General features: G+C 41.3%; 1 protein-coding gene across 1 annotated transcript in view; it reads right to left on the bottom strand.

Moving 5' to 3' along the window:
* ATG7 (autophagy related 7) overlaps positions 1–13,319 on the bottom strand; it is a 132,097-nt gene that overhangs the window by 82,791 nt on the left and 35,987 nt on the right. The window contains exon 16 of the mRNA XM_063121215.1: positions 8,302–8,382. Coding sequence (XP_062977285.1) covers positions 8,302–8,382 — 81 coding nt within the window. The remainder of the gene's footprint in view (positions 1–8,301; positions 8,383–13,319) is intronic.

Genomic DNA, 13,319 nt, shown 5'->3' with positions numbered 1-13,319 from the left:
AAATTTGGTTAAAATTGATCAAATGGTATTGAAGATATAAATCTTTAAAAAATTTGATTGGCCACCATTTTGTTTCAAGATGGTGGACCAAATTTTCACTTCATCTAAAACCATCCCAGAGAGAAGTAGAACAAATCCTAAAATTTCATAACAGTCAGATGCACGACTTTTGAGTCTGTCAAGGTCATACAAACATCCTTTCCTATAGATGGACTACGGAGGGCTTTAAACTGAACCATCAGTCAGAAGCGAACATCATTCTGGTATGCATGCTCCATTTTCTCCTATCTGCACTCATACAGTCACATGGAAGTATGAACTCTTTTGTACCACCAACTGATGGCTAGGTGCATGCCACAGTACCGCAGAAGTTGTATCACAGAACCAAAGCAGTGCCTCACATAGAAGTTGCCAGCATTTTGAAGTCCCCTGACACTGGAACACTGTCATGTAACAATCCCCATCCTAAACTGGGACATTTTCAAGCAAGCCAGGGATCCTAATCTTCGCACAAAAGTACTGTCAAATAATTAACAATCCCTTCAAATGCACTAAACAATTCCTAGGGGCTACACAATGTAGAGGGAATACTGATCTTTTTAATCATGAAACCAGAGAAGTTAATGTGTAACCATTGAGGGATTTTGTCATATTCAGTGGTATGTCAGTGTCACAAATAATAAATAAATCCCTAATAGCAGCACGTATTCTGATAGCCAAATGTCGGAAGGAGGCAAAAGTTTTAAATATCAGGAAATGGTACAGTATAGTATAGGAAATAGCACTCTGAGAAACTTACTTAATGTTTGAAAGTATTAAGGGGACAAAAGAAAAAAGACACCTTTGGTAGAGATCGGTCGTGTTTTATCACACACACACACTAACAGCACCAACACAGGTTCCAACTGCCTTTAACAGCTTATGGTTACAATAGTTTCTCTGGAGAGTAAAAATCTAAATAATAAAAAAAAAAACAGTGTTCTTTTTGATTTGGGATTTATCCTCCCATTAATTAATTATATTTTAAAACACCTAATAACCAATGTTAAATAATTTGAACTGTGTATTTATAGTGTTGGACTGTGTAGCACTCTCTTCCTTTCTTTAAAAAGAAGCATATGTAATTTATTACTTATTCCTAGCATGTATGGTTTCTGTATTATGTTAATATTTGTTTTAAATTTGCAAATAATATCTATATCTATATCTATCTATAGATATAGATATAAAAACAAATAAGTTTCAGAAGAACAGCATTGCTTTACCTTTGTATCACCATGTGCAATTGTTCTCTATTTTCATTATTTGCCTTTTCAAAATGTTTAAATGTATAAGCTGAACACAATAGGGGTGCTTGGCACTCAACCACAAAAACTCACATATGAAGTGAAAAATAAGCAAATTGTATTACTACTGTGGGTGATATTTACAACAATCATACATATGCTGTTCGTAATCAAGTGTACAAAAAGATATAAGTCATCTTGCTGATACAGAGCTTTTAACAACTCAAAAACAAACCCAACAGGGCTAGAAGCCTCCAATATATAAATAAATCCAAACAAAATCAAAAACAATTTTTGCAAGACTAATATACAATTGTATCAGCAATTAATGATCAAAGACAGAATTTTACAAAGCAGCATGTGGAATTTTTTTTTTTGTTAGAGCACAATCTTGTATCACCCAACACTTATATCTTTTTGTACACTTGATTACAAACAGCATATGTATGATTGTTGTAAATATCACCCACAGTAGTAATACAATTTGCTTATTTTTCACTTCATATGTGTTTTTGTGGTTGAGTGCCAAGCACCCCTATTGTGTTTTGTTATTGCAACCACAGCCTTCTGTTTGTTGTATAAATGTATAAGCTAACCTGACTTCATACAAGTTAAGTAGCTGGGGCTGCAGTTATTCTTGATAAACACAGTCCTGAAACACTCTTGGGGTGAGCCAATTTACAACTATAATAAAAGTGGCTGTACAGGATCACTAATCTCGGAGGCAGCTGGTTGAGATTCCAGTTATCAAGTTGGTTTCTTATAAGTCCATCTCAAAATTCATCACCTCAAGGAGCAAGTGGCTATCTACTTAAAGGATAGTTTGAAGCTAGAGTATCTAATTCGCTCCCTCCCTCCCTCCCTCCCTCCCTCCCTCTCTCTCTCTCTCTCTCTCTCTCTCTCTCTCTCTCTCACACACACACACACACACACACACACCAGGAAGAGAAAATGATTCTTTTCATGAGTTGGAGAAGTACAAAATTGAATCTCTAAATACTTAAGATGCTGATTGGATGTTCTTTTGTATCTTTGAAGTTTTTTTTTTTTAAAAAAAACACATTTGCATTTTTCAAGTCATTTCAAGGACCAAGACACTTTTAGCCAGAAAACTGGATGGCTGATGGCGAAACTATGACACGTTAATGCACTAGTGGGGGGGAAACATACAGATCCAAGATAAACATGTAATTTGATTTGTCATTTTTAACAGAAAGCTCAATGCTACAAGGCAGCATAGTGTATTTTTATGGAGCTGAGCATGTAAATAAATGTTATGTTTCTACTGTAAGGAAATACATGTACCCTTGAAGCAACCTTTTCAGCACAAAAGTAATTTAATATTCTCACCACATGAAAAGTGATCACTATGGGAATAGCACAGCTGTTAAAACCCAAGTCAGATTTTATTAAACCATCAAACCTGTTTATGTAAAACAGGGCTTTTCAAAAATGACCACAATCAGGAAACCATTTCCTAACACATCTCTCCCCTAACCCCTTCCCCATTCCTTTTGGATACTTGAAACAGGGAAAAGCGTCCATCCCTATTTTACAGCCACACTTTGGGCAGAGGCAGAGCAATGAAAAAGGCAATTATGCTTAGCATTTCTGCAGTAAAGTTTGAGCATGCAGAATATGCCACATATAGTAGTGTGACATCCAAAATGAGTATAATGATCCTGTAAGCTACATCATGATCATTATTAACATATTGCAGAGAGGGGAGGGTCCGAGGCTTAGACAACAGTGTTTTAGGAATGAAAGGGCCATAGGGCCTGTTCAGAAAACACCCTAAGCCATCGTTAGGCTGCTGACCCTTTTGCAGCAAACAGTTAGCGAGGATATTTAAACCGTGGTTATGTAGCAACCATGGTTAGGAATGGTTCACACAACACACTAAGCCATAATGTTCAGCTCAAAATGCTCAACCACCATGGCTTAACATGTTGTTTGAACACGGTCATTGTGGATTGGACCGAATGCCCATCTAGTCTACCATCCTCTTCCTGCTGTAGCCAAGCAGATGTCTCTGGAAAGCCCACAAACAGGATAAGAGGGCAACAGCCCTTTCCCTTTGTTCCACATCAACTGCTACTCAAAGACATGCAGCCTTCGATCCGGGAGGTAGCACACAGCATCATGACAACCAGTCATTGATAGCCTTATCCTCCATGAATGTGTGTAATTCCCCTTTAAAGCCATCTAAGTTGGTTACCAACACCACATCTTGTGGCGTTGTGGCTAAAGTGTTGGGCTGGGAGTCAGGAGATCCAGGTTCTAATCCCCACTTGGCCATGGAAACCCACTGGGTGACTTTGGGCCAGTCACAGACTCTCAGCCCAACCTACCTCACAGGGTTGTTGTTGTGAGGATAACATGGAGAAGAGGAGGAGGATTATGTACACTGCCTTGGGTTCCTTGGAGGAAAAATGGCGGGATATAAATGTAACAAATAAATTGTGAATGCCAAAAGCCACACACTTACATAGAGATTTGAATCAGGGGCTTCCTGGCTCACACACTTAGCTGGTACACCATAACGCAGATGGTCTCCCAATGCAGTGCCCATGAAGCTCTCCATTCACCCTCATTCAAATATTTCTTTTTAATTTAAAAAAAAACACCTTGAAAAACATCAGGGCGCCAGGTTCTCCTTCCTATTCAAGCAAACAGCTGCAGATCAGCTGTTGGTGGGCAGACAGAGAAGAAAAGGGCTGCTTTCCGGCCCTGCCCAATCTCCTGCCACCCAGACAGGCCTTTCTCTTTTGCTCTTTCTCTCTCTCCCCCACATTTCCAGTCTCTAGCGTTGCTATTTCTCTCCTCCAGCCCCTTTCCTCGCTATTTCTCTCCCTTCTCCATCCCTAGCCTTCCTCTTTCTCTCCCTGTCTAGCCTCTAGCCTTGCGCTCTTTCTCCCCCCCCCCCCTTTGCCCTCTCTCCCGGCCTCAAACTTCACTATTTCTCTCCCCCTCACCTTTTAGCTCACATTTGACTAGCCAAACCCCCACAGCAGCCATTATGTGACTAGCCACATCCACCATGGGATCCATTTTGTGATGATGCCCACAGCAGTTTCTCAGATTCCCGAATGCGCCCCAAAAGGTTGAGGACCCCTGCTGTAAGGGATATGAACAGCAAGGATGAAGGCTTCCTCCTGACCCTCCCATGCCCCACTAAGGAAAGAACACTTATGATTCAAACAGCAGCAAGGGGTTGGTGGGAATCAAGGGTGTGGGCATGGAGATAAAGTTGTTCTCTTCTACTTTGCCTTTAAAAAAAACAAACCCAGCTGAAGATAAATTAACTTCCAGACATGACAGACTTTGTTACAGACCTAATAAATGCTAGACTGAAACCTAAAAGGCTCCTGCAGTCCTAACGAAATACACCTGTCGCATTAACAAGACTGACTGGCACTCCATTACAACAGATGAGCTTACAGACGCAAAGGCTCTCTATTTTCAGAAGCCTTGTCTTATCTGTACCTGCCCTCAACCCAAAGCACTTTGTACGCCCTCAAACATATATAAATGATATAGGAAGATGATTATGTTGTTCTTGGTGGAAACTGAAAAGAAATGGCTACAATGAAGCTCTGGCAGGACTGAATTAATAGCGCTTACGTGCGAGCCAAATTATGAGTCATACCTACTCAGCATTCACAGTGAGATATCCCAGTCAAGGTGATTGCTTAAATATGGACTGAATTTCTCCAGAAAAGGGCTGAAGAACTGCGGTCTCAAAGGCCAATTATGAATGAATGAATGAGTGTGTGTGTGTGTGTGTGTGTGTGTGTGTGTGTGTGTGTGTGAGAGAGAGAGAGAGAGAGAGAGAGAGAGAGAGAGAGAGACCCTATACTTAAAATACACACATACACAGTAACTCAGAGCTACCAAATGCTGTATTTGCCAAGATGTTTCATAAGTAAACCAAGTCCTATGACAGTAGCAGTCTATGTTAAATGTCAAACTTCCGAGTTAACAAGCCAAACAATGATTAAATTAGTGCAATTTGCATAATGTATTCTGCTCAGGATGTGTGGGTGCAGCCTTTTTCTTTGCGCAGAATTTCAATTATTTGGTCAAGAGATGATATGGCAGAAGGGAAGAGAAGGAATGGGCATATGGAGGTAAGGAGGGGGGAGTAGCAGCTGGGCTGGGCAACAAAAGAATTAAAAGTTACACAAAGGACCAAGAAAAAGCACAGGAGTTACTTTCCAGACTCTAAAAGCAAGATCTCTTCCCTTTGAGAAAACGTGTGGTCAGGTCAGCCCTGCCTAAAGAAGGAGATCGGGCCAGATGTCCATCATTTCAATTCACCGGTGCAACAGGGTCAAAAGGCAGAGGACTGTATCAGGAATGATGGGAAGTAAAATCAAAAGACAGGAAGTGGTTGAGAGGGTTTGGTACAAGGAAACAGGAAAAAAACGTAGAGAAAGGGCAAAGCCAAGCCTGGGAGAAATGCTGGCTGTCTCAGACTGATAAGAACTCATCAGGCAGGAAGGGGTGAAACAAAATGCACACAAAGTCAGTTTGTCAAGAAATAAAGACTTCCTATTTAGGTGTGAGGTTGTCTTGCAGCTTTTCGTGGCTACATGAAGCATGTTTTGGGGGAAATGGGGTTAACACCCTAACAGGGCCCCTAAGTGAAGCACTGTCACACTGAGAAAGCTCAAATCTGCACTGTGTGGTTTCTGCACAGCATAAAGATATACAGCAGGACACACACATCTCTACCCATGAAAAGCACTTTAAGATAAAAAAGATGCTCAGATTTTCTCACTTGAGGGTTAAAAGAGTTTCTTAGAGTTTGGCTATGGGGCAGTTTATAAATGTAATAATAATGATGATGATGATGATGATGATGATGATGATGATGTTTAAACAGAAAAAAGTCCTACAATTCCCTGCATACCCCAGCCAACCATGTTGGCTGGAACATGCTGGGAGTCGTAGAACTTTTTCCTGTCTAACCATGCGGCCTTAGTTATTCAGTAGAGTCTCAATGTGAGTCAGAATAAGTCCCTAACAAATAACACAGAGAGAGAAGTTCTGAACTTTAGAATCTGCCCCTGGTGGACTCGCCCTGCCCACACTGGGACATCTTCTGTCTTGTGGAAAGAATTCCAGGAGAGAGAAGATGATTTATTTATTTAATTAATTTATTTATTTATTACATTTATATCCCACCTTTTTTCCTCCAAGGAACCCAAGGCGGCATACATAATCCTCTTCCTCTCCATGTTATTCTCACAACAACAACCCTGTGAGGAAGGCTGGGCTGAGAGTCTGTGATTGGCCCAAAGTCACCCAGTGGGTTTCCATGGCCGAGGGGGGACTAGAACCCAGATCTCCCGACTCCCAGTCCAACACCTTAGCCACTACACCACATACCTGCTTCTGTTCCAGCTGGACTCTCCAGCCTTAAGGGCCATCTGATACCAATTGCCCTGAGGGAAGGCTCCTGATGTCTTTTTATAGATTTTTATTTTTAAACATTTGGTCATATTGTTTTGAGATTCTATTATTTTTCTGTTACTTGTATGCTGTCTTGGTAGGATTTGTATACAATAATTAATAAATACATTGACTGCAATAATAATAATGTAATAATAAATTGTATCCTGAAAGGCGACATTGGCATATATATATATATATATATATATATATATGCCAATCAATCAGGGTGGAAAATAAATAAAATAACTGAACCGGATCAGAAGACAGGCTCATTTGGTACTGTCCTGTCAGGCAGCAAAGTAACATAATCCAGTTCAGGGGGCTCCATGGAACAAAAAGGGTGTGAGGGGAAAGAGTGATGAAAGCAGGAATTGCGTGTCTGAATGATGTAGTACGATGTGTTGAAACGGCTGGCTTCAGCCAGAGTGTGGGGAGGAGGACTTGGGTTCCACTTCAACCAGAAAAATGGCTTGGGCCAGGGCTGAGTTAATTTTTCTCCTAAGCTCGAGGCTAGGCAAATCATTGTGATGTTGGGAGGGAACCACCCCTGTGCTTCAAACAAACAAATCCACAGCTTCTTCTTTACCACAATGGAGCGTAAGCTGGCGCATTGCATGGTCTAGTAAGTGCTCTAGTAACAGAAACTCGACATTGGCAGTGAACTGGAGCAAGACTAGCATGGAATGCAACTACAAGATGGGCTCTTCCCACCTGATGCTGAGTGTCTGCCATTGCCAGAGCGATAGGGAAGGTCACATGCTACAGCGGTTCCCCTGCTATTAAAGTGTCAGAAGCTGCTGAACTGCACCACTGTCAATAGGTCCTTAACTACTACCACTGCAAGTCAATGGACAGGGGTGGGAGATGGTAAAGCAGGTCAAATTAGCCTCTCTCACCCTGGTGTCCTTCAGATGTGTTGGACTGCAGCTCCCATAATTCCCAGCCAGCATAGCCAATGGCCAAGCTGGCTTGGAATTATGGGAGTTGCAGTCCAGTATATCTGGGGGAGGGGCACCAGGGTAAGGAAAGCTGTGTTAGATCAATTGAAGCATGGAAGAGGGCCAAGGGAAAATCAACTGAGTCTGGGATGACGTGAGGTGGTCGCAGTGGACCAGCTCCCCTCCCTGGCAACTGATCACCTTTCAGATCTTTCACAGCCCTTCACTATGACGGATGCAGCTAACATGCTTTTTAAAATATTAAAACACCCATCGGTGACAGCAGCAAGGTTATTTTCATTCAACACAACGCTAAGAAGATCTTACCTTATTTGCCACCTTGTACTGTACACAATCATTTTGTACTTCTTTTGTCTGCCAGATGAATTGATTTGGCAGTTCAATACTTTAAGCCAGAATGTTATCTAAGATTTATGCAATACTTAACACTGAGTGAAAGTTCACATCTCAAAATAGAGAAAGGAAATCTTCTTTCTCTGAACCAAAGCTTGCATGGAAAAACAAACAAGAAAACAAGCCCAAGTACAGAAAAGAATAAAAAGCATTGTGGGTAGCAAAACACTTTACTGAGGGTGGGTGGGTGGAATCAAACTTACTTTGGGAGAACAGGCAGTGCACTTGTCAAAAGCCAGGCTGACAGGAAGGACATTATCAAATCTTGATAAAAAGCCTCGAATCTGTAAAGCAAACAAATGCACAGTAGCATTATGCGATTAATAACATTGCATTGCTGAAATTTTGCAAGCACCACCTTCTGAAGGTAGCGCAGCCAGCGTGTACATTTTTGGTGGTGAAAGTACCCTGGCTTCAGCAGGCCTTTCTGCAGAAACTGATTTGGCATGCTTTGTATTTTGGTTATCCAGGTAGCATTATTAATATGCAATATTATTTCACAGAGACATAGCGCCACCTGGAGCTTACGCGTCTCAACTGCAACAAGAAATAATTGAGCAAAGAGAAGAAACCATGACAACCGACAGCAGAAAATACTATTAAACAGCAATTGACAGGAGAAAAAATACCATTAAATGCACTATGTAGGTTCTTGGAGTAGAGTGATTCTCAACTGGAAAGAATGCATACTTTCCTGCTGTTTGAAGCTAACCAATTCTGTGTATTACAGAAGTGTTTGTGTGCATATGAAATTTCTAGAGCGTCAGCTATTACAAGCCCTTTGGGAGAGACAAAGAAGGTAACGTGATACTTTGGAACAATAAAAGGGATCACCTTTCTTAGCTCATCTCTTTCATCCTGGGTGGCCAAAACAGCAGTATCGTTCAAGCAAATACTTTTATGGCTGGCATTCGTGCGTTTTACCTACCTTTTTTTCATTTATACAATATATTTGCGTAGAACCATTTATCCAGCATGGAACATTTTGCCAGTTCTTGTATTAAGAGAGGTATTTGTTTTCCATTCCCAATCTGAATACAACATCCATTATCTACCTAATCCTTGTGAATTTATTCCAGTGCTCAAGGAATATACCACCAAACACTTTCAGTTTTAAATGTCTGTTTTCGTGACCATATCATAACCTTGAAAGAGCATGATCCAAACTTTCTAATGCCTTTCAGAATGTAGGACATTCTGTGATCATTATTATTGCCCATTATGTGATGTGTCCATTTTTATTACTCATTATGATTGCAAGAGATCCTGTGTCTGTTATTGTCTAACATTGTCCATATATTTGCCCATTATGATATTCCTGTTTAGTTTCTTTAGAAGTCAAGATCTGGTTCATACGATCACCACAGCCCACCATGGCTTATTTAAGCCCAGATGAGCCACAGTGCCCACACGCACCAACTTCTGTATTCTATGCTGCAACTGTGTCTTAAATAAGCCAGGTGGGCTGCAGTGACTGTTCGAACCAGAGTAGTGACTGGATTGACACAAGACGAAGCCACACTCAAGATTATTGTGCTGTGTGAACCTAGTCAGGCTAACAAACCATGGCACACTTATTTCCAACTAATTCCTATTCAACTAAGTTTTTTTTCCAAGTAAAGATACATTGAATTATGCTGCATATCCATTAGAAAGTCTGATCCTATCTATGTAACAATGGAGTTTGAGGCTAGATCTGTACAGGGTAACAAAAGATCAGACTTTGTGGCAGAGCTAGCAGTGACGTGTGCCATACCCTGTTACTTGGGTTGTCTAGCGTGATGTCTGAATCCAGAACTATGGCTTTTTTCTCCTCCAACAATCCAGAGTTAGAACCCAAAAATAAACCCTAAATTCTAACTCTGGCTTGGGAGGAGAGAGACAAGGCTCTCAGAGGCTACCAGGAGGAGGGCCTTCTCTGCTGTGGCACCCCGGCTGTGGAATGAGCTCCCTAAGGAGGTTCACTTGGCACCTACATTATATGCTTTTAGACGCCAGGTGAAGACCTTTTTATTCTCCCAGCATTTTAACAGTCTATAAATAAATTTTAACTTGGTGTTTTAAATTTGTAATTTTGCATTGCTGCTGTTTTTATCTGGTTGAGCTTTTATATTGTATTTTATAGTATGGTTTTATACTGTTGTTTTATACTTTGAATGTTTTTAATTTTTGTGAACCGCCCAGAGAGCTCCGGCTATTGGGCGGTATAGAAATGTAATAAATAAATAAATAAATAAATAAGCCAGTGTGCAGGGTTCAAACGTCATGCTAAAAAACTCAAGGATGGAACATCCCTGGATTGTTTAGTCACTCTCACTGGAAGGAGAAGCCAAGCAGAAGCGAATGAGCTGCATGAAATAGCAAGCTGGCTCATTCATGGTAACCTATGGTGTGTGTTTGTTTGTTTTAAAAAACAACCTCTGGATTACCATGGCATGTGAACCAGGTCTGTATCGGATGAAACAGATTTAGTTTCAAACAGGGTTTACAAAAACAGGTTCAAACTGTGGTTAAATGCTAACCCTGGTTAACATTAACCACAGTTAGTGCTTGGACAGATGTACCCTTAACCATATACCATGGTTACTGTTGACAAGAGAAGGGATAGGAAATTAGTTCAGTTAAAGTGAAGACCAAAGGGGAGAAAGCATATATACCTATTACCCACTCTTTATCAAGGTGAACAGATCAGCACATTATGTCTACACTGGCCCCAAAGGCAAAAAAAGATCCTGTCTTTTCCCTGTTTCCTTTAGTGGAGCACAGCAACAGGGACACATTGTGACAGAAACAGTGAATATAACGGAACTGTGCATAGAACAAGGCTCAGAAATTAAAACATTAGGAAATTCTATACTAAAGGAAAACAAAGAAAAACTATCAAGCTAGTATTTTTTGGTGCTATATTACTATGTCTTTATACCCAGTTTGAACTGGAAACTTGCTGAGCATTCCGATAGTGAGATGACTGATGCTCAGCAAGGGGTCCCTAAACAATGAGAAGAAAATACAGCTATGAAAAGGGAAGAGAAAGAGAGAGACGGAGTTAATTAGATTATGGTGAACCGTCTATATTTCCCCTAATTCAGACAAGGAAGAAAAACAAAAAAGTTCTGGACTAAAGACAGCTTCCCCCCACCCTCTTAATTCTAAACGGATATGCTATCCGCAAATAGAACTGGGATCGTATTACATCTTCTTAACCAGCAAGAAACCATTTGTTGATACAAATGAGGAGGAAAAAATACTGACCATACAGGATAACGTTCTGTAACATAGCTACGCATTATTGTGCCAGTAATCTTTGCAACAAAAAACAACATGATTTTTCACCACTGTGTGCAATGCATCTTTTACAAGGGGAAAAGCACCTTGGCTGATCTCAGTCTATTTCACCGTTTAGTTTTAAAATGAGTAAAAAGAGAATTTTTAGAACTTTAAACGATACTAAGAAGTGGCAGGATAACTGCAAGGACAACTGCAAGCATCCATCAATGGCTACAAAGCCCCACAAGTAGCCCGCTAAAAATGTAATGGTGCCATCTAACAATTAGTACATTCCCAAGAATTAAAAAGGGAAGCTCTTAGAAATAGGAAGTAAACAGGAAGGGGAGACATCCAAGAGTGCCAGTCCACCAGGGGAACAGACACCAACAGAAGAACAGATCCCCCTTTCTCCCTACAGCCTCCCACATGTCTCCAACGTCTACTCGAAAGTGTTGGGATGACCTTCCAGAGCAGAGCTGGGGGCATGCGGGGGTGGGGGTGCAGAAGGCCCCGTTCACTCGCTCAAACCTGGATGCTGTTCGCTGTTCTTGCGGCCCCACTCCACTTTTTTGAGACTTGCTTTACATCAGCCGTTTCCGACCCGGTGCCCTCCAGATGTGTTGGGAGTATTATTATTATTATTATTTATTTATATAGCACCATCAATGTACATGGTGCTGTACAGAGTAAAACAGTAAATAGCAAGACCCTGCCGCATAGGCTTACAATCTAATAAAATCATAGTAAAACAATAAGGAGGGGAAGAGAATGCAAACAGGTACAGGGTAGGGTAAGCAGGCACAGGGTAGGGTAAAACTAACAGTAGAAAGTAACAGTAGAAGTCTGCACAACATCAAGTGTTAAAAGCTTTAGGAAAAAGAAAAGTTTTTAGTTGAGCTTTAAAAGCTGCGGTTGAACTTGTAGTTCTCAAATGTTCTGGAAGAGCGTTCCAGGCGTAAGGGGCAGCAGACGAAAATGGACGAAGCCGAGCAAGGGAAGTAGAGGCCCTTGGGCAGGCGAGAAACATGGCATCAGAGGAGCGAAGAGCACGAGCGGGGCAATAGTATGAGATGAGAGAGGAGGGAGGGAAGGAGGCTGGGGCAAGCTAAGGAAGCAGCTTCTCCAGTCTCCTTTCCTAGCCGCCCCTGGGACTGCCCTCTTTTCCCCGTCTCCACGCTCAGGTTTCTGAGCACAGAGAAGTAGCCAGCACAGTTCTCCCCACACTAGCTATGACGGGGAGGGGAGCCCTGTCTCCAATCTCTGACCTTGGAGCTAGGAAACCAAACTATCTTATCCCCACCCCCTCACCCCAGCACTGTATAGGGGCCATAGGATTGCTTTCAAAGAGTTAAAGCTACTGAATCCTCCATATGTCCTGCTTGTTCATCCCTGGCGGATAGCTGATTGGCCACTGTATGAACTGGGTGCTGGACTAGATGGACCCTTGGTCTGATCCAGCATCAGGGCTCTTCTTATGTTCTTATATCTTTGCACAAGCACTATTTCCCACTTCTGAGCTAATTCTCTGGGTCTGACCCTCTGCTGCCACTGAATAAATGGAGCCAGGCACTAGAGCCAAAGGCTTTTGTGTTTTGGTGCCCAGAATCTGAAACAGCCTCCCAAGAGAGTTGCACCACACCCCATAGCCTCCCACTTTTTGCTAGGCAATGAAAAAAAATCTCCCCGGCATTCCTTTTGAGCACATTGTTTGTAACTAAGATTTGACTACTGCTGCTGCTTTCATTATTTACCTGTAAATTGTTTTTAGGCTATTGGGTAATGTTATTTTATGTCTTTTGGAACGTAATCTGCCTTGTTTAATTTTATAGAAAAGCAGAATAAAAGTATCAGAAATAGAAAGAATAGGTGGCATCTTTGTTTTTATTACAAAAAAACAAAGGGAGTTTTGTTTTAAGTATCAGTGTCACAGGAATTGATTGCAACTATGGTCAAA

The sequence above is a fragment of the Elgaria multicarinata genome, chromosome 3, assembly GCF_023053635.1.
Source record: "Elgaria multicarinata webbii isolate HBS135686 ecotype San Diego chromosome 3, rElgMul1.1.pri, whole genome shotgun sequence".
Taxonomy (NCBI): Eukaryota; Metazoa; Chordata; class Lepidosauria; order Squamata; family Anguidae; genus Elgaria; species Elgaria multicarinata.
Note: the sequence above shows the minus strand (reverse complement) of the source record. Positions and strands in the feature narration are given on the sequence as shown.